The sequence below is a fragment of the Thalassophryne amazonica genome, chromosome 3, assembly GCF_902500255.1.
Source record: "Thalassophryne amazonica chromosome 3, fThaAma1.1, whole genome shotgun sequence".
Taxonomy (NCBI): Eukaryota; Metazoa; Chordata; class Actinopteri; order Batrachoidiformes; family Batrachoididae; genus Thalassophryne; species Thalassophryne amazonica.
In genome coordinates, this window is record NC_047105.1 from 141191866 (window position 1) to 141213770 (window position 21905).

The following is a 21905-nucleotide window of genomic DNA, read 5'->3' on the forward strand; positions in this document are numbered from 1 at the left end:
ATTCATATGTTTTTACGTCAGACATGCTTGAACCCTCGTGCGCATGCGTGAGTTTTTCCACGCCTGTCGGTGACGTCATTTGCATGTGAGCACTCCTTGTGGGAGGAGTCGTCCAGCCCCTCGTCGGAATTCCTTTGTCTGAGAAGTTGCTGAGAGACTGGCGCTTTGTTTGATCAAAATTTTTTCTAAACCTGTGAGACACATCGAAGTGGACATGGTTCGAAAAATTAAGCTGGTTTTCGGTGAAAATTTTAACGGCTGATGAGAGATTTTGAGGAAGTCCTTTAAAGCGACAGTATCACCTCAAAATCTCTCATCAGCCGTTAAAATTTTCACCGAAAATCAGCTTAATTTTTTGAACCGTGTCCACTTTATATGTCTATATATATAATAATGTATATATATATATATAATTAAAAAATCATTTAATTACTTGTCAGATGAATTAGGTATATGTGTGTGTATATATATATATATATATATATATATGAGGGCTGTCAATAAAGTAACGGTCCTTTTTATTTTTTTCAAAAACTATATGGATTTCATTCATATGTTTTTACGTCAGACATGCTTGAACCCTCGTGCGCATGCGTGAGTTTTTCCACGCCTGTCGGTGACGTCATTCGCCTGTGAGCACTCCTTGTGGGAGGAGTCGTCCAGCCCCTCGTCGGAATTCCTTTGTCTGAGAAGTTGCTGAGAGACTGGCGCGTTGTTTGATCAAAAGTTTTTCTAAACCTGTGAGACACATCGAAGTGGACACGGTTCGAAAATTAAGCTGGTTTTCAGTGAAAATTTTAACGGCTGATGAGAGATTTTGAGGTGAGACTGCCGCCTGAGAGCGCTGCGCAACGTCTCGCACCGTGAAAAGTCCTTAAAGCGACAGAATCACCTCAAAATCTCTCATCAGCCGTTAAAATTTTCACTGAAAACCAGCTTAATTTTTCGAACCGTGTCCACTTCGATGTGTCTCACAGGTTTAGAAAAAATTTTGATCAAACAACGCGCCAGTCTCTCAGCAACTTCTCAGACAAAGGAATTCCGACGAGGGGCTGGACGACTCCTCCCACAAGGAGTGCTCACAGGCGAATGACGTCACCGACAGGCGTGGAAAAACTCACGCATGCGCACGAGGGTTCAAGCATGTCTGACGTAAAAACATATGAATGAAATCTATATAGTTTTTGAAAAAAATAAAAAGGACCTATACTTTATTGACAGCCCTCGTGTATATATATATATATATATATATATATATATATATGTATATACACACACACCCATGATAGCAAGTATTAATAATCACTGAACTAAAATTTCAAAACACAACCATGCAAACAACAGTACAGAATGCACAAACCCAAAAACCAAACAAAATTGATTTTTATTAGGCAAGTAATTAAATGATTTTTCTAAAGCCTTTTAAAACTAGCCAATTCACCAAATAATTTAATGTTATCAGGACACTTATTCCAAATATTAACACCTGTAACAGAAACACAATGACTTTTTGCAGTAATTCGAGTCTTTGATTTCCCAAATAACAATGTTCCTTGCAAATTATAAGTGTAGTACCTCATTTTAAACAGGTCCTCACCGTGTTGTGGGAAAACTTTATTTTTAACTTTAAACATGATTTGTATTATGATGTAATTAATCAAGTCCCAGAATCATAAAATATGTAAACAGACAAATAATAGGTTGATTCCCACCTTTGTCCCCATGACTGCTGGAACAGGCTCCAGCTGCCCGTGACCCTTAATTGGACTAAGTGGTTAAAGATGAATAATTGAGTGATTCCCTTTAAACTCACAGTGAAAGTTAATCTCCACATCATGAATTAAATAAATAAAATATAAAAGCTAAAATGGTGGTGTGAATAATAAGTCTAACACATATAAACCATACTTTTAAGTGGTGTATTCAAAATGTATCTGCCCTTATTTTATCTGACAGAAGTAAATGAAGCCTGCAAGTTGTCATTTGGTGGGGAGGTGTAGGTGTTGTGCATGCATGAATTTTAGCGCATCAGTCACTAGCAATCAACCTTAGAGTCAACAGCTGTCACATTCTCATTTGTTATAAAATGACAGAAAGTCTTGAGCAAAGGCATTGCATTAAATTTTGCCAAAACCTTTGTGATACCCAATGGAAATCATTCACAAGATTCGGCAGAATTTTGGCGATGATGCCATGAGCATAACACAAATAAAATAGTGGTATAACCTCTTTAAAAATGGGTGCATGTCAGTTTAACTTGCAACAAGACAGCGTACGGAATGCAATGGCCCAATTTGACACCATTCCAAAAGATGCCTTCCAAAAATGCTTCCAACAAAGACAGAACTGCTGGGAGATGTGTGTGCAGTCCCAAGGAGATGAAGGGGTTTAGGATTTCAGACCCCCAGGTGGGTAAATGGTAAATGGACTGCATTTATATGTGCTTTTCCTTCTGCATAATATGCTCAAAGCGCTTTACAATTATGCCTCAAATTCACCCTGATGTCAAGGTGCTGCCATGCAAGGCGCTCACACCAGGAACAATAGGGGATTAAAGACCTTAAACAGCCTTAAACAGACTGGTGGGTGACTGTTTTTCGCAGCCAGAGGTTGGATACTTTTTGAATGTACTTTGTACATCCAGTTTTTTTTGTCAAGTCAGGGGATGGATTCATGAACATTTTCAAGACACTGGATATGTCTTGGACTTCATTTGCCTAAGTTATTAAGAAATACAAACAAGAAGTTGACTAGTGAGGAAAGCCACCAAAATGTCAAAACAGCCATGATGATGTTATTGGCTTCTGTGCCTACAGCTGGAGAAATTGTTCATTGTGCAAGATTTGCATTTTTTTTACTTCAGCACTTCACAGTGGAGTTGAGTAGAGAAGGATGTTCACAGAAGAAAACAAATCAAATCTACACTTGCATCTCTTATGTGCCTTCTGGCAAACTGTACCTGAACTTTTAATTCTTTAGAAAATCCTTGAGTATACCATGTTGTGATGAAGTTGAATAACTGCTGATGGAAAATGTATTCATTCATTCATTCATTCATCTTCTACCGCTTAGTCCATTTAAGGGTCGCGGGGGGCTGGAGCCTATCCCAGCAGCCATAGAGCACGAGGCGGGGTACACCCAGGACAGGACGCCAGTCTGTCGCAGGGCCACAAACAGACAAACAAACACAGACACACCCACACACACACACCTACGGACAATTTAAAGATCCCAATCCACCTAACCCGCACGTCTTTGGATGTGGGAGGAAACCGGAGCACCTGGAGGAAACCCACGCAAACAGGGGGAGAACATGCAAACTCCACACAGAAAGGCCACGGGAATTGAACCCATGACCTTCTCGCTGTGAGGCAACAGTGCTAACCACTATGCCACCGTGCTGCCCGGAAAATGTATTTTCGGTGTCAATTCATTGAGTTACACTAGGTCTGTGGAACTGGTTTCCATTGACGCAATTCTCCAGCAGTGGCTCTTGGATCCACATTGCCCAGATTTCCTCCTGGATAGACTCTCTGTACTTCTTGACAACCTGCTGATGACAGTTTGGAAGACACTCAGTCTCTGAGTCAACCTTCCCTGCTTCACCGGAACCATCTAAAGAGCATAACAGCTCATTAATTCTGGGGAAAAGGCAGCAAGAAAGTGGAAAAACAAAAATCCCATTTTGGAGTAGTGAAGGGCTTCCCACTCCGCACCAAATGCATTCTGGCCCCTTTCCACTCCTCTTGTGTGTACTAATAACAAGCTACAGGACCCATATGCGTTGTAAAGATTTGAGGGGAAATGTCTGAGCCTTCCATTTGGTTGAGTAGTGTGCAATATTTCACTGCATGATGTAGAAATTGCAGCAAGCAGTAGCTATTGCTGTTTTTTTTTTTCTTCTGTTGGCAAACAGCAGACAGTTATGGGTTTATGAAGTTACAGCAGCCACTGTGGGCTGTTTTTAACCAAAAGAACCTGACCCATTACAAACAAGTAACACATGGCAGAAATAATTACCAGGTAAAAAGTCAATGTGCATATTATTAATGTTAACTGCTGGCTCAAGGGCAAGTGGGTTCAATGACTGAATTGCAGATCTGAGTCACTCTGCACAGCACAGGATGGTGCACATTATAATTAAAAGTATTAACCAGGTGAAATAGAAACATGCATTTGTTGTCTGAGATGGTTTTTCATCAGAAGGTTAATAACCGTATGTGTCTACATACTGGGTCACATTCCTTGGTGTTTTGCTAGAAATATTTTTAAAAATACATATCATGCCCCAGACTTGTTTGTCAGAGGTGATGCCTTTAAACACTGTTCAGTTTTGCATAAAAAAGAACGTCTTACACCCACTAAAATTAGCATGAGGTTTGAATGCTGCTGAGGGATTGGAGGCGCACTGTTCTGCTGCATAAATGAGAGCTGTGCGGGGGGTATTTACTTGAATTAGACTGCGTATTGAGCAGATCTTTGAATTATGCATTACTATATGCATGTCATCATGTAGAGCTATGCATAGCTTTGTCAGTTCTTTCGCAACACAATGTTAATGCTCTCTGTTGCTTCAAAGTTTTTGACTTTGAAGAAAAATAAATGGCTTTGACCTCCACAGTCAAAGCAGCGTGTGCTATTGTGAGGCATCTGTTTAACTTCAATTGTGTGGCAAATCAGGATGTGTAAATGTGACAGGTCTCACATTTTTATAAAAAAATTTTAGTGCATGGTATTTTTTCTTCACATGGATGTCAAAATATTACAGTGGTAACTGTGCTGGGGAATAGGTACCTTATTTTCTAGAGTACAAGTTGCACAGGAGTACAGGTTACATGATTTCTTTGTAAGCGGAACTTACTTTGTGAGATGAACAATAGACAGAAAATCAGTTTTGCCTCCATTTGACCCTTAAATGGAGTAAGCGGGTACACATAATGGATAAAAATAATTAAAATGACTGGAACTACATGTTGCACATACTGTATGAAGACCACACCCTCAGCTGTTACTTAACATTAAATATTGCATATGACATTGAATTCCAAAAAAAAAAAAAAAACAAGCAAAATGGACAAATAAATATGTGGTGGACAAAATAGTGGATGTGATCTGACACTGGTTAAGCAAAAGAAATCAATGGATTGCTGGCCCACAGCATTGGAAACACTGCAATAACAACCTGAATTAATTTGATGTTTTATTAAGATTATAATTTGGGATTTTGGTGCATTGTTGTGTTCTGTTGCAATTTTCATTCATTCTTTTATTATCAGATTTTATTTTTAGTGATTTTATTCCTGGGAAGGCCCTTGGATAAATATGTATTATTATTATTATTATTATTATTATTATTATTATTATCATCATGCATGTGTATTTTTTTTTCTCAGTATATGTCACACCAGAGTACAAGTTGCAAGGCCTCCAACAGCAGAGAAAAAAAATGCTACTTATACCCTGGAAAATATGGTATAGTGATTTAATCTGAACGAGAAGTCTTTCTTGCTTTGACAGTGGTACAAGGCATGGATGAAAGGCACTGAAGGAGTATTTCATCATGTCAGTCAGAAACTTGGCGAAATGAGTACTAGCCATTTGGTCATCTGAAGGAAAAAAGCATTCCAACTATTTGGCCTTTGAATCAAATTTTGAAAGTGGGGGATGTAAATATTCAAGAAAACAGACAGAACTGAGTGTCAAGCTCATTGAGTGTCTTAATTTGAAATCCACACAAATTCAAGCTGATATAGTTGGTATGAGGAACTCACCAACAGTGTTGCCACAGTTACTTTGAAAAAGTAATCCAATTACTGATTACTGATTACTCCTTGAAAAAGTAACTTAGTTACTTTACTGATTACTCAATTGTAAAAGTAACTAAGTTAGATTACTAGTTACTTTTTTAGTTACTTTCCCCAGCTGCCGACAACAACCTCAACATGACAATGATACCTGTTTTGCCAAAACTCACTTTATAGTCACCCTTTCTTGACTTCAATGAAAATAAATACTTGTTTTATAAAAAGTAAAATAAAGACCTCTTTCTTGACCTCATATTTAACTGTTGACAGCACTGTAACAGTAAAACTTGCAATTTCTAACCTACATTGTTTATAAATGTAACTATTAAATTTATTCTAACATTTAAATTCTCTCTAAACATTTTACTTGTCGAAATTATTATTATTTTAAGTAGTATTAGTAGTTGTAGTAAAAAACGACTTCAAAACTGGACCTTTAATCTAGGGGTGTTGTGGGGGGGCACATCCCTGCCCCACGCCCCCATTCTATCTGGATTGCCCCTGCTTTGGCGTTTGAGCACAAAGAATGGATAACATTTATTTATGCAGAAAACATGACCAGATTTACAGGTAAGAAAGTTTTATTGTGTTTTCACTTCATGTGGTCCTCAGAAAGAGAGTTTAGGTGCATTTGAGTGGAAAATAGTGTTAGTTGTTGACGCATCGCGGAGGATCAGCTGTTTTTAGCAGCAGATACGGAGCGGCTCAGCTCAGAATTCTAAATAAAGGAGAAAAAAAAGCATAAAAATGACTTTGTAAAGCTCAGTGCAGGTGTGCTGTTGTCACCGTGCTTTAAGAGGTGAGGACGAGTCGTAGCTGCTGCAAAAAAACGCAGATGAAAAGCTCACAGCCCGTTTAAAGTGGGCAGTTCAGTCGAGCCCTGACCTCCTGCCCACGGACCAAGTTTAATGCTGCTATCGACCCACAATGCAAAAATAATAGTAACGCACAGTGACATGGAGAAGTAACTTTAATCTGATTACTGATTTGGAAAGATTAACGAGTTAGATTACTCGTTACTAAAAAAAGTGGTCAGATTAGAGTAACACGTTACTAAGTAACGCATTACCGGCATCACTGCTCACCAACATGGGTTGTACAAGCCCATGCCTTCTAATTGCCAGTTCCAAGTCTGGACAAGTGAATGCTATTTTGTCAGGATGAACATAAATCTTGTCAAACCAAACATGGAGATCACAAATCAGATTTCCTTTGAATATTGAATGAATGAATTCTTCTTTCTTCTTTCTTTCTTTCTTTCTTTCTTTCTTTATTTTAAACATGTTAAAATCAGCATTTTTTTCCCAAAAGTACATTTATAAATTATGCATGTTTCAAAAAGGAGTAGGAATTCTTTAATGTCATTGCACAAAATACAATGAAATTGGACAGCAATCCTCTTGGTGCTCTAAAATTAATAATAATAATAATAATAAGTACTAAAATAATATAAGACAATGCAAAGAAAAACCTGCACGTACATCTCCCCTCACTGCCCTCCCCTATCCCCAGAAACCCCACATACATACACATAACATTCTCCATACTCAATTAGAATACCAGATTGGGTAGACTGGAAAAAGTGCATTAGTGCATAAAGTACATGCAGTCCGACCCTCAGAAGGGCTCATTCTCTCAGATCTAGATGGACCATGTGTGAAAATGATTGGAAATGTTCAGTGACTGTATTGCAGTGGGGTAGAAACTGTTTTTGAATCTATTTGTGCATGATTTGATGGACCTAAAACATTTGCCAGAGGGCAGCAGTGCAAACATATGAGGACCAGGGTGTGAGGGGTCCTTCAAAATGCATGGACATTGGCAGAATGACTGACAAATGGAGAGAGGTAGCTGATATGATGGAGAAGAGAATGGTAGAAATAAAATACACAGATCAGCCATAACATTATGACCACCTGCCTTATATTGTGAAGGTCCCTCTTGTCCCACCAAAACAGCCCAGACCAGTACAAGTCATGGACTTCTGAAAGTATGCCAGCCTTTGTTCCCCATATTCATCTATTAGCCTTGATTCCACATAACCCTATTGCCAATTCCCTGGATTTTCTTCCTTGAACCACTTTTGTTAGGTACTGACAACTACAGACGTGGAATATTCCACAAGAGCTACAGTTTTGGAGATGCTGTGGCCCCATCATCACAATTTCATCCTGGTCAAAGTCACCAATTTTTCCAGCTTCCAACACATCAACCTTGTGTCAGGATGGGCGGGAGCCTGTCAGCAGGAGCAGCTGGACATGCAATACAGACTCCCAGACTAGACTTTGGTGTGGAGGAAATCATGGTCTTTATTCCAGCATCCGGTTTGGTACACATGTAATCAGTCAGCACGACAGAGGTACAAGCATGGTCAGGCTGGGACACAGTCATAAACAAGCAGGGTTCTGATGCACGAGCAAACACCAACATCTGACAAGAGGCAGGAGACATGGTCAAAGACAACAGAGCAGAATTTGGAACACGGCAAAACAAAATTGGGACTGTGAAAGGTGCTGGAAAGTGTACAAGACAACAATCTGGCAGGGACGTGAAGGACTGTGGGGTTTAAATGCATGTGGACTAATTAGTGTGAAATGAGGGGCAGGTGGTGTCGAGGTGCACGTGAGGAACAATCAGGAAAGGGGGCGTGGCTAGTGAACAAAGATACTACATTGTGCAAGACAGTGAGGGAGGACAACACAAGGTGGAGTGAAGAACAGGTGCACAGAGTGTGAGTGAAAGGAAACACAAAGCAGACAGAGTCACAGAGAGAGACAGGGACACATAGAGGGTGCAGAGAGAACATAATCAGAGGGGTGTGAGGAAAACAGAACGATGAACAGAGATGAGTGAGGGATGAAGACAAAATGGCAGGTGCAGGACGTGGAATGAAATTGAGGTCTATACACAGAGCAGAAGAATTAATCAGAGGATAATGAGAAAAATAAACCCAAGGACAGGAACTGACTAACTGACGAATACTATAAATGATAAACAGATAACAAAACAAGCAAGCAAAGACTAAATGATCAGCAGGAAGCAAAACCTATATTTAATGTTAATAATAATAACACAAATGAGAACAGTCAAAAATAAACAAATGATAAATAAATGATCCATAACATGAACACATCAGGCTGGAGAAAACCAGAATGGAACTGACAATGGCGGAAGCATGACAAGTAACAAAAAACAAAGTAACAAAGCAAAACAAGAACAGGAACTGACCACAAAAAGAAAATAAGTTAATAAAACAAAGCTGGGGCAGATGAAGATGAACTAAATAAAGAGGCCAAATACGGATTAACACCTGGACCAGGGACAGGCATGGCACCTTGAGGACAAAAACCCATTCACAAGTTCCATTATAGTGGAATATTCAATGTTATGACCTGTCAGTGGTCATGATATTGTGGCTGATGAATGTATTGGTGTCTTCTAACTGTCACAGCACTTACAGGTAACTCCAGACTGTCTTTGATCATCCTGGAGCTGATCAGTGGGTGAATTCAGAGTTTGGGGGTCATCTCACAAACTGTCTTCGACCCATAACTGTCTTGGACCCAATGTTTTTTGCATCTGTTGTCTTCTTTCTTTGTGTGAAACCATATTGCTGCTTGCAAATTTTCTCTTCTCCGTCTCACTTCAACAACTCATTTTCATAAGTTTATATGGCAGAATACCTCTGACATTGCTGCAGCTGTGTACATCAGCGTTATTAATAAAAACCGGCACCAGTGCACGTCCTCTCCACTCTTCAGGTATCTAGTTATTTTTAAAGGCTTTATGAAACAGTCTGGATTAAAAAGTGCACTGCTATTACTGGTAAACATCTTCATGCCTTCAATGGTATGCCCTCCAGTTCACCTGTCTTTCCACTCTTCATCTTCTTTATAGCTGTCCTCAGTGTCAATGAAGACGCCTGTGTGAAGCTAATTTATTTGCAAGAATCCCCCGCAAAGTCCCTCTGTTAAATAAAAGAGATGTGCAGAAGAGGTTACAATTTGCCAAAGAACACATCAACTGGCCTAAAGAGAAATGGAGGAATATTTTGTGGACTGATGAGAGTAAAATTGTTCTTTTTGGGTCCAAGGGCTGCAGACAGTTTGTGAGACGACCCCCAAACTCTGAATTCAAGCCACAGTTCACAGTGAAGACAGTGAAGCATGATGGTGCAAGCATCATGATATGGGCATGTTTCTCCTACTATGGTGTTGGGCCTATATATCGCATACCAGGTATCATGGATCAGTTTGGATATGTCAAAACACTTGAAGAGGTCATGTTGCCTCATGCTGAAGAAGACATGCCCTTAAAATGGGTGTTTCAACAAGACAATGACCCCAAGCACACTAGTAAATGAGCAAAATCTTGGTTCCAAACCAACAAAATTAATGCCTTGCAGATGTGAAGAAATCTATGGTTATACAACTAAATACTAGTTTAGTGATTCACAGGATTGCTAAAAAAGCAGTTTGAACATAATAGGTTTGAGATTGTAGCGTCAACAGCAGATGCTACTATTATTGTGAACACCCCCTTTTCTACTTTTTTTTTACTAATAGCCCAATTTCATAGCTTTAAGAGTGTGCATATCATGAATGCTTGGTCTTGTTGGATTTGTGAGAATCTACTGAATCTACTGGTACCCTGTTTCCCATGTAACAATAATAAATATACTCAGAACCTGGATTAATCGTTTTAGTCACATAGCACTACTATTATTCTGAACACTACTGTATGTTACTCCGTAACATGATAACTTAGCATGACACATGGTGCAAACTATTCCTTTTTAAAGCTTGATTAACTTAACCAATAATTTGCATCACTTTTTACTAAAATTGGAGCAACTTTAACTTTTGACCCCTGTGCAAACTGAAACTGACATTTGTCACAATTCTTGCTGTTTTTACCCCCATAACTCCATAACATTCAGTCATAGATAGTCCAAACTATAACTTTTTGGAGTTTTCAATATGATTGGATCATCTTTTAATGTTGACCCATGTGTAATTCTTCAGTTGACTCCTATTTAACCGTCTATTGAAAATCCAAGTGGCCAATTGTGTTTTTGTGCCAAATTTAGTGCTTGTATCACCATTTGCAGGATTCCACTCTAAATATTCTCTTATTTGTTGCACTACCTGGACTCCATTTTGAATTGCAAGTCAGAACAACACCACAAGTTAAACACTCGTTTCGTACTTTTACTTTTGGCTGTGTGCGGTCAATCAAGATCAACACAGTGAATCCTGTACACATCCGCTGTCACACTTGTTACACCAGAATGCCATTTCTGATGCAACTTCAACAGAAAATGGAAAAACATACTCACAGCTCAGAGTGCTTCTCTTCTGAGATCTAACAGGATCAGGTGTGCACAGAATGACATGGCTGCAGCAACAGTTGAAAACACTCACATTTGAATATTCAAATACAGTAGCACAACATGCATTCTGTACTGTTACTGCAGTAACAGTACAGAATGGAAGGACCTTCAAGTCCATGAACATAAAGCTCAGCTATAACAATCACAACTACTGCTTTTCAAAATAAATAAATAAATAAAATGAAAAATCACAATTTCATCAGAAAGTTTAGTGCAAGTTCAAGTTTTATAAATCTTAGGTCGATTTAAAAAATGGTATTCCCAAAAATAACACCAGAAACAGGTGAAAAAACAACAATCTTGTTTTAGTAAAGCATATGCTTGTTTGTTTCCCAAAGCCTTATTCTGAAATGGGGTATATTAATTTTATCTTTTTTTTTCTTTGCAAATTTATAAAAAACGCCTAAGAAAACACATTTTTTACACCCTTTGCTCAATACTTTGTTGATGCACCTTTAGCAGCAATTACAGCCGCAAGTCTTCTTGAATATGATGCCACAAGCATGGCACACCTATGTTTGACCAGTTTTGTCCATGCCTGTTTGCAGAACCTCTTAAGCTCTATCAGGTTGGATGGGAGCGTTGGTGCACAGACATTTTCAGATCTCTCCAGAAATGTTCAGTTGGATTTAGGTCTGGGTTCTGGCTGGGCCACTCAAGGACATTCACAGACCTGTCCTGAAGCAACAGGCAAGAGTCCCGGTAGTCATGACTGACATCTTTAAATAGCCACTCCTTTGATATATCGGCTGTGTGTTTAGGGTCATTGTCCTGCTGCAAGATGAACTGCCACCCCAGTCTGAGCTCAAGAGCGCTCTGGACCAGGTTTTCATCCAGGATGTCTCTGTACATCGCTGCATTCATCTTTCCCTCAATCCTGACTAGTCTCCCAGTTCCTGCTACTGATAAACATCCCCCAGGAATTTACCCCAGATGGAATCCAGCTAAGCAGAAGAAACATTTCAAGTATGATCAGTGGAAACAGGATGTGCCTGAGCTCAGTTTTAAGCTTCATTACAAAGGCTATGACAAGTTATGTACATGTGATTTCTTAGTTTTGGGGTTTTTTATGTTTTGTTTTTTGTTTTGTTTTGTTTTTTGTTTTGTTTTTTTTGGCTGTTGCTTTGTTTTTAATAAATTTTCCAAAAAAAATATTCATATTGTCATTATGGGGTATTGTGTGTAGAATTATGAGGAAAAAAATATTTTACTCCATTTTGGAATAAGGCTGTAATGTAAAAAAATGGAAAATGTGCATCACTGTAAATACTTTCTGGATGCACTGTATCTGCAAATACATCTACATATATCAAGAAACATGCTTTTTTTTTTCTTGTTATACCACAGTACACTGCCGTCGATGGACTTTTGATTGTGTTTGTTGTTGGATTGCATTGAGGAGTGAGACATCAGGAAGTGAGGGAATACATAAAGGGACACATTTGTATCCAGGTATTTTGTATTATATATTTAATGTGTCATGTCCGCTCTGGAGTACAGTGCATCTGAAAAGTACTCACAGTGCTTCACTTTTTCTACATTTTGTTATGTTACAGCCTTATTCTAAAATGGATTAAAATATTTTTTCCATCAAAATTCTATTCATAACACCATATAATGACAACATGAAAAAAGAAATACAAATAGATTAAAAAACAAAACAAAAAACAAAACAAAACCGAATAAATACTTTGCGGATGAACTGTACATACTTCCGAACTTGTAGCTCTGGTGCCTAGTGAGTGAGTATTTTAATGCCTTTTTTTTCATTTGCAGAGTTTGTCATCTGTACAGCCTCAAAGGTTTGTTACCATTAGTGAGACAAAGTAATATCTTATGCACCGGTGTGCATGTAGGAAACAGTTCAGAAAACCTTTTTTAACTATCAGCCCTCGCTGTTTTGACAATGTAATTACAGTGCTTAATTTGCAATGAATCAAGTTATTTGGGTGTCAGGCTTCAGGAGAAGTTGGACAAATAAATATGGAGGCAGACAGAATCATTGCAGTACAGCACCATACATGTAATACTTTTCATTTCTCCAGCCATCCTTTTTCTTCACTTATCCAGAGCAAAGTGGCATAGTTTTTGTGTGACAGCCTAGATGCCCTCTCTCCAGGTACATACAACAGCTTCTCACAGGAGATCCCACAGCATACCCAGGTCAAGGGAGATCCACAATGTCTCCAGTGTGCTTGGATGATCACATTCGGTACTTTAACGTTTCCCATAATCCCCCTGGCGGCCCCCTGCGCTTCCCAGAATGCACTGCGGCGCCAGCAGAATTACGGCAACTCACAGCGCATGTAAACAGTGGCAGGGATGAGGATAGCATCAATCCAGTGAGTTTATGGACGATTATGATGATGACACATTCTCCCAAGTTGAGAGGGTTATCTAGAGGATGTATAGCACCTGTGATGGACTTCTGCTGTGACTTGGTGTTGTCTTGTTGTCCATATTTCACGAGGTTTGTTTACACTGTGATCTTTACCGGAACGCTGCTAAAACTGACCTCTCGCATGAGTAACAGACCACGAGACGGAGCAATATTCACAACTGTGAAACAGTGAATGGTGTTGAATATGAATGTTGCTGTTGTCCTTTTGGCTGCTCCCATTTTAGCTCAGGGTCGCCACAGCGGATACAGCCAGATCTGCATTGGAATTTGGCACAAGTCTTATGCCGTATGCCCTTCCTGACGCAACTCCAGTGTTACCTGGAGAAACACACACAGCCGCTGGTGTTCCAAAGAGGTCTCCCATCCAAGTACTAACCAGATCCTGACACAGAGCAGACCAGCTGCAATGGTGTTGAATATGAATATGCTTGGAAAATCTTCAGAGAGAACCACACAACAGGTAATCTAATGTGTTTTCTGAATCACATCAGTCGATTTCTTTAAAGATGCCTGAGTAGTGATAATGCTGCAGCACAACCACTATGAGAAACAAGGTGAGAAAAGTGATTTTAGCAACCCTTCTACACAGTTACTCACTGTCAAACTTTCAAATCCAAACTTCAAAACAATGAACACAGGTGAGGACTGGACCAATTGAACATTAGTGGGGGGCACAAACAAGTACATTGTGTGTTTTGGTAAAAGAGGAAGAAGTACATCCAGCATTGATGCATTTTCAAATTTTCAGATAAAAAAAAAAGGCTTTCCATACCAGATCTGTTGAGTGCTGGGTTATAGAGCTGGGTGTCGACTCAAATTTCAAGAATGGATTCGATTCCAATTCTTAAGATTCAGAAGTGATTATTTTGATTCAAGTCAGTTCAATTTGATTCAATTTCGATTCGATCCGATATTGATTTGGGTTAGTGTTATTAAAACTGTTTTGAGTTGTTACCTAATTCTCTAGTTATGCAACATAATATGCATACAATGGGGGAAATAAGTATTTGATCCACTGTCAATTTATGCAGGTTTTCCCACCTACAAAGAATGGAGAGGTCTGTAATTTTTTATCATAGGTACACTTCAACTGTGAGAGACAGAATCTAAAAAAAAAAAAAAATCCAGAAAATCTTATTATATGATTTTTAAATAATGAATTGGTATTTTATTGCATGAAATAAGTATTTGATCCCCTACCAAAGACCAAGAATTCTGGCTCACACAGACCTGTTAATTTTTCTTTAAGAAGCCCTCTTATTTTGCACTATTTATCTGTATTAATTGCACCTGTTTGAACTTGTTACCTGTATAAAAGACACCTGTTCACACACTCAATCAATCACACGCCAACCTGTCCACCGTGGCCAAGACCAAAGAGCTGTCGAGGGACATCAAGGACAAAACTGTAGACCTGCACAAGGCTGGGATGGGCTACAGGACAACAGGCAAGCAGCTTGGTGAGAATACAAAAACTTATGATTATTTATTAGAAAGTGAAAGAAACACAAGATGACTGTCAATCTTCCTCGGCCTGGGGCTCCAATACAAGATCTCACTTCGTGGGGTAAGGATGATTCTGAGAAAGCTCAGAACTACACAGGAGGACCTGGTCAATGACCTGAAGAGAGCTGGGACCACAGTCACAAAGATTACATTAGTAACACATGATGCTGTCATGGTTTAAAATCCTGCAGGGCAGCACGGTCCCCCTGCTCAAGCCAGCAAATGTCCAGGCCCATTTGAAGATCACCAGTGACCATCTGGATGATCCAGAGGAGGCATGGCAGAAGGTCATGTGGTCAGATGAGATAAGAATAGAGCTTTTTTGGAATCAACTTGCCGTGTTTAGAGGATGAGAACAACCTCAAGAACACCATCCCAACTGTGAAGCATGGGAATGGAAACATCATACTCTGGGGGTGCTCTTCTGCAAAGGGGACAGGACGACTGCACTGTATTGAAGAGAGGATGGATGGGGTCATCTCTTGTGAGATTTTGGTAAACAGCCTCCTTCCCTCAGTAAGAGCATTGAAGATGGGTTGTGGTGAGTCTTCCAGCATGACAATGACCTGAAACACAGCCAGGGCAACTAAGGAGGGGCTCCATAAGAAGCATTTCAAGGTCCTGGAGTGGCCTGGCCAGTCTCCAGACCTGAACTCAATAGAAAATCTTTGGAGGGAGCTGAAACTCCAAACCTGAAAGATCTGGAGAAGATCTGTATGGAGGAGTGGACCAAAATCCCTGATGCAGTGTGCAAACTTGGTCAGGAACTACAGGAAATGTCTGACCTCTGTAATGGCAGACAAATGTTTCTATACTAATTGTTAAGGTCTGTTTTTCTATAGGATCAAATACTTGTTTCATGCAATAAAATGCAAATTAATTATTTAAAAATCATACAACGTGATTTTCTGGATTATTTATTATTATTATTTTATTTTTTTTAGATTCTGCCTCTCACAGTTGAATTGTACCTACAATCAAAAATACAGACCTCTCCATTCTTTGTTGTTGGAAAAAGCTGCAAAATTGACAGTGGATCAAATACTTATTTCCCCCACTGTATGTCGCAGACATGAAGGAGCGAAGCCCTTCAGCATCTCACCATGTCATTTAGGTCCTTCAGACTTTATTTTGAGTAAGTGCTTCAGGGGAGCATTAGCATGGAAAAAAACCTTTTAGCTTCAGACCCCCCACATTTTTAAGCATTTTTCTTTATTTGCCTCTCACATGCCTGGAAAAGCTCCTTTCCTTTGCTTTCAGTTTGAGCTAAGGAAGATAATTTAAAAAAATGTATTTGAAATGGAATAAACAAATTAATATGTGTGAAATATCCAGCCCAGTCTCGCAGTTTTTTTTTTTTCATGCTTCCGTGACAAAATTAGTCAACGTTTTGTGACAGGGCTTCTTTTTTTTTTTAACTCACTATTACTAACCATACTCCTACTCCCAACCCTAACCTTAACCATAACCTAATCCTACTTCTCCCCCCCCACCCTAACCATAACCACCCCCGAGGCTGATGAATAAGTTGTGGACCTGCTTCTTCTAAACCAGAATCAGCAGGTCCACAATTAGTGGAGAGAAATGATCATTTTCACACCCTCGGACAGAGCACAATGGTCCAACTGCAGCATAATTTTTTTCAGGGATGCTGTGTGTGTGTGTGTGTGTGTGTGTGTGTGTGTGTGTGTGTGTGTGTGTGTGTGTGTGTGTGTGTGTACATATATATATATATATATATATATATATATATATATATATATATATATATGAATTAAAATACCATTGATTAAAAATCAGCGAATTGACCTTTTCAACCCAGCACTGGGTTATACCCCCATCACACTAGAGGTCGAATTACCCCAAATCCTCTCCAAAAAATTTTACCTGCATTCAATCAATCAATCAGTTTTATTTATATAGCGCCAAATCACAACAAACAGTTGCCCCAAGGCGCTTTATATTGTAAGGCAAGGCAATTCCGGTATCACAGACCGAATGGTCCTCCTCTAAAGATTGGTCCGCCCTGCCTTCACTGCGCATGCGTCATTTGGGACCACAGCAACACGTCTGAGAATGACTCTGTTCACCCAAAGCGATCAAAGGGATTATTAACCTTCAAATGACAAAGTAAAACCTGTTAAATCATTCTAAACTCAGTTTTAAGCAAAAACGAGGCGGTAATCGCCTCATTTTGCTACTGATGCACCGAAATTACGTAGGTGCAGCTGCACTTCAGATGTCATCTTTCCTTATTTGCAGCGTTCATCCTTGACCCAAAATGCATAAGCATACCAAACAACAAATGTCAGCTCTTCCTGGTTTTTGCATGATCAAAGCCATACACACGCTTATAATATAGATAAATCCTGTGCTTAGATTATAGTTTTCATGCAAACATCACAGTTGCTACCCCTAGACCTGAACGTCAAGATAAAAGACCCTGAAGAAATGAGTGTGTCTGGGCCTGTTGCATTTCTTTGACTGCAGGAAAAAAGATATGGTGCAGATCCACGCACACAGAGCATCATTCCTCACTGGCTGTTTTAATGGAGTAATTGAGACTGTTGTGTCATTTGAGCAACGTGCCCTGTTCACATGGAAATGTCAAATTAAATGTGTGTGTACATAAAATGCAAACATCTCTTAGAAAATAAATCAAAGCACGTTGACAAATGGCACTTTTCCACCAAGGCTGTATATCCAGTTACCACCTAAATAGCTGCTGAATGAAATCAGTCTTTGCCATGTGGCTGTGCCATGACAGGAAGTTCACACTGACATGTTTTGTCTGCTCATGGTTTTATCCAGCATTAACCTGTGTGCGCCGCTGACTAATTGGCTGTTTTAGAATCAGGCTGGTGTTTAACAGCATGTCGTGTTGTCTTTCTTTTCTTGTGCCACAGAGAGCAGTGTCCTGCAGAGTCCTGTCTTCACCAAGCAGCCTGGCAGCATTGTGTATCCTGTGGACTCTCTGGAGCGCAACAGAGAGGTAGTTTTCAGCTGTGAGGCCCAGGGAAGTCCACCTCCCACATACAGGTCAGTGTTGTCCTCTTAGTTTGAGACACCTTATCGCTGTTCAGTGTCTCCAGTCTTGAACATTCCCTCTTTGTATATCTCCAGCCTTGAATGTAGATAACAAGTATCAACGCAAAAACATCTGCCAGTGATTCACGATAGTGAAGTCAGACTCATTGCTTCTGTCTGCATTTGGATTCCAAATATGTGGGTTTCACCTGGTTGAGTTTTGCTGTCACTGGAAGGGTTTCAAAATCAAGATAAGGGAGGTCTTTACACGTCTGACATCTAATCCAGTGACTGAAGTACTTCTGAGGTGCCTATAACTTTTAAATATATTACAAGTATTAATGAACTGTTTAGAACATTTCAAAGGGACAAAGTAGTGCACCATGGGATGTCTGAAACCATTGAGGGCTTTTCACTTTGTGTAACCTCATGATTGACAGCTCCATTTATTATCCCCTTCCATGTATAATTCTGCAGCAGAAATATTGCAAAGCCAAAGGTCCTGGCAAGGTAAGTGGAATTCTGGTGAAATAACCTCCTCATGTCTTCAGCTTGTGTTGTCAGTGGATTTAATCATCATTTGCTAATGTCTAACATCACACCATGAAGGATAAAATGATCTGGAAAATCATAAACTCGATTTCAGACTTATTTCAAAAGTAGAACCACATTTGATGTGTTAGTGAAAGATGTAGTCCAGGGTTCTTCAACTCATTCCAGACAGGGCTGAGAGGGTGCAGGTTTTCTTTGCAACCACACACTCCACCAGGTGATTTCACTGATTAACTGATTCCACCTGCTCAAAGTGATGTTAATCAGTGAAATCACTTGGTGGAGTGTGTGGTTGCAAAGAAAACCTGCACCTTCTCAGCACTGTCTGGAATGAGCTGAAGAGCCCTGAAATACATCTTTCACCAACACATCAAATCTAGGCTTCTCAGATGTACCTTCAGGCCAATTGTAGCTGAACTTTCATGTCTTTTTAATAAAACCCTTCTCTGTACCACTTCATCATGAAAGTGTATAACTGGGGATACAGAATGCAAAACCTATATGACCTTACACACTTATATTACCTTTGTGAACTTATATTACTTATACAGCCCATCAACATGGCTTTTATATTTCTAATTAATTTATATCAATCAAGTAGCAGGGGTGGTGACCAAGTGGTTAATGCGCTTGGTTTCAGTTCAGAAGGCTCTGGGTTCAAATCCCACCCCTGCCACATTTCTCCATGTAACGTGGAGTTGCGTCAGGAAGGGCATCCGGTGTAAAACTTGTGCCAATTCAACGTGCAGATCCACCTTGGATTTGCTGTGGCGACCCCGAGTGCAAAAACAAGGGAGCAGCCGAAAGGACTTACTTTATTTATATCAATGAAGTGTTAGAGATTTGCTTTGAGTTTGAGTTTAAGGAAAATAATTTTACACATTTTTATATTGAGATGCCTGATTTACATTTTGTATTTGGAATGACATAAACAATTCAAATTTGTGAAAAAACAAGGGGCCCAGTACTTTTGGAAGTCACTGTGTACAAACAAATTCATGTTCCCACCAGAACATAACTCACCTCTGTGTTTGTCTACTGCATAGCAATGCAGCAGGTTCCAGGATGTCCTGGCTTCAAACTCCTCTGTGACTATAAAGACAATTTTGTTCAACTTTTGTAGACTGAGTTCTCTGGTTTTTGATGGGATTCAGTGCCATGTAAATACCAAATTGGAGGCAGACACATAAAAAGCATCAATGTACAGCCCACATTTTTTTATAAAATGGAATATGTGTAGTGGGGGAAAGTAAAGGTTCTAAACTAAAAATGACATTGTTTGATGGTTATTTCCAAAAAGGCAAACTAGCTGGCCTGTAAACTGAAGTCAGAGCACACCATCCAGCAACTAATGACTTACTTAAATCAGGATGCATTTGATAAAGTTTGCAGAACACCTGGTACCATCCGTCTGACCCAGAAAAAAAACACTGTGACCTCATATCATCTCCTGGGCATGTTTGTTCTTTTGTTCTCCTCATTCCATCCTTGCTGTAGGTGATGCTTATACTCTGTTTCATTCTTTATTTGCTTTATATATTATGATTCAATTTAGCTGACCTTTGTCAAGATTACACAGAAATTCAATTGCAACCATGAAGAACATTAGAAGCAGTGATAATGGACAGAGCAAATGGCAGGAGCTGGCTAATATCTCACTGGGCTGGGACTGGTGGAGACAAAGTATCATGCCAAAACAGGTGAACAGACAACAACCTCTTCATGTGGATTCTGAAATGGTCCTGCCAATACATGCGCGCATGGCGTGGACTGTCTGCTGAATGCTGCCTGGAATGGCAGCAATAATATGGCCTCAAATCTTGAGCAGTCCTCACACATACCATATCAGAGCCACTGATGTGGCGGCCAGCACACATACAAAAGTCGACCTGCACTGCCGCGGACTTTGCAGGTACAAGGATTTACATGTGGATGCTGTTCAGCACTGTCACGGATGCTGAGCGCCACTGGCATGGCTGAAATGACAACAGGTTTGTGCACACACAGGATAGACGCGGTCTATTATATTATTATTATGTGAAAGCAGCTATGAAAATTCTCTCGACTATCAATCAATCAATCAATCAATTTTTTTATATAGCGCCAAATCACAACAAACAGTTGCCCCAAGGCGCTTTATATTGTAAGGCAAGGCCATACAATAATTATGTAAAACCCCAACGGTCAAAACGACCCCCTGTGAGCAAGCACTTGGCTACAGTGGGAAGGAAAAACTCCCTTTTAACAGGAAGAAACCTCCAGCAGAACCAGGCTCAGGGAGGGGCAGTCTTCTGCTGGGACTGGTTGGGGCTGAGGGAGAGAACCAGGAAAAAGACAGGGGGAGGAGCAGAGATCGATCACTAATGATTAAATGCAGAGTGGTGCATACAGAGCAAAAAGAGAAAGAAACAGTGCATCATGGGAACCCCCCAGCAGTCTACGTCTATAGCAGCATAACTAAGGGATGGTTCAGGGTCACCTGATCCAGCCCTAACTATAAGCTTTAGCAAAAAGGAAAGTTTTAAGCCTAATCTTAAAAGTAGAAGGGTGTCTGTCTCCCTGATCTGAATTGGGAGCTGGTTCCACAGGAGAGGAGCCTGAAAGCTGAAGGCTCTGCCTCCCATTCTACTCTTACAAACCCTAGGAACTACAAGTAAGCCTGCAGTCTGAGAGCGAAGCGCTCTATTGGGGTGATATGGTACTATGAGGTCCCTAAGATAAGATGGGACCTGATTATTCAAAACCTTATAAGTAAGAAGAAGAATTTTAAATTATATTCTAGAATTAACAGGAAGCCAATGAAGAGAGGCCAATATGGGTGAGATATGCTCTCTCCTTCTAGTCCCCGTCAGTACTCTAGCTGCAGCATTTTGAATTAACTGAAGGCTTTTTAGGGAACTTTTAGGACAACCTGATAATAATGAATTACAATAGTCCAGCCTAGAGGAAATAAATGCATGAATTAGTTTTTCAGCATCACTCTGAGACAAGACCTTTCTGATTTTAGAGATATTGCGTAAATGCAAAAAAGCAGTCCTACATATTTGTTTAATATGCGCTTTGAATGACATATCCTGATCAAAAATGACTCCAAGATTTCTCACAGTATTACTAGAGGTCAGGGTAATGCCATCCACAGTAAGGATCTGGTTAGACACCATGTTTCTAAGATTTGTGGGGCCAAGTACAATAACTTCAGTTTTATCTGAGTTTAAAAGCAGGA

General features: G+C 39.8%; 1 protein-coding gene across 1 annotated transcript in view; it reads left to right on the forward strand.

Moving 5' to 3' along the window:
- Positions 1–21905, forward strand: part of LOC117507665 (contactin-4-like) — a 641244-nt gene that overhangs the window by 143560 nt on the left and 475779 nt on the right. Inside the window, 1 exon segment of the mRNA XM_034167486.1 lies at positions 18010–18142. Coding sequence (XP_034023377.1) covers positions 18010–18142 — 133 coding nt within the window.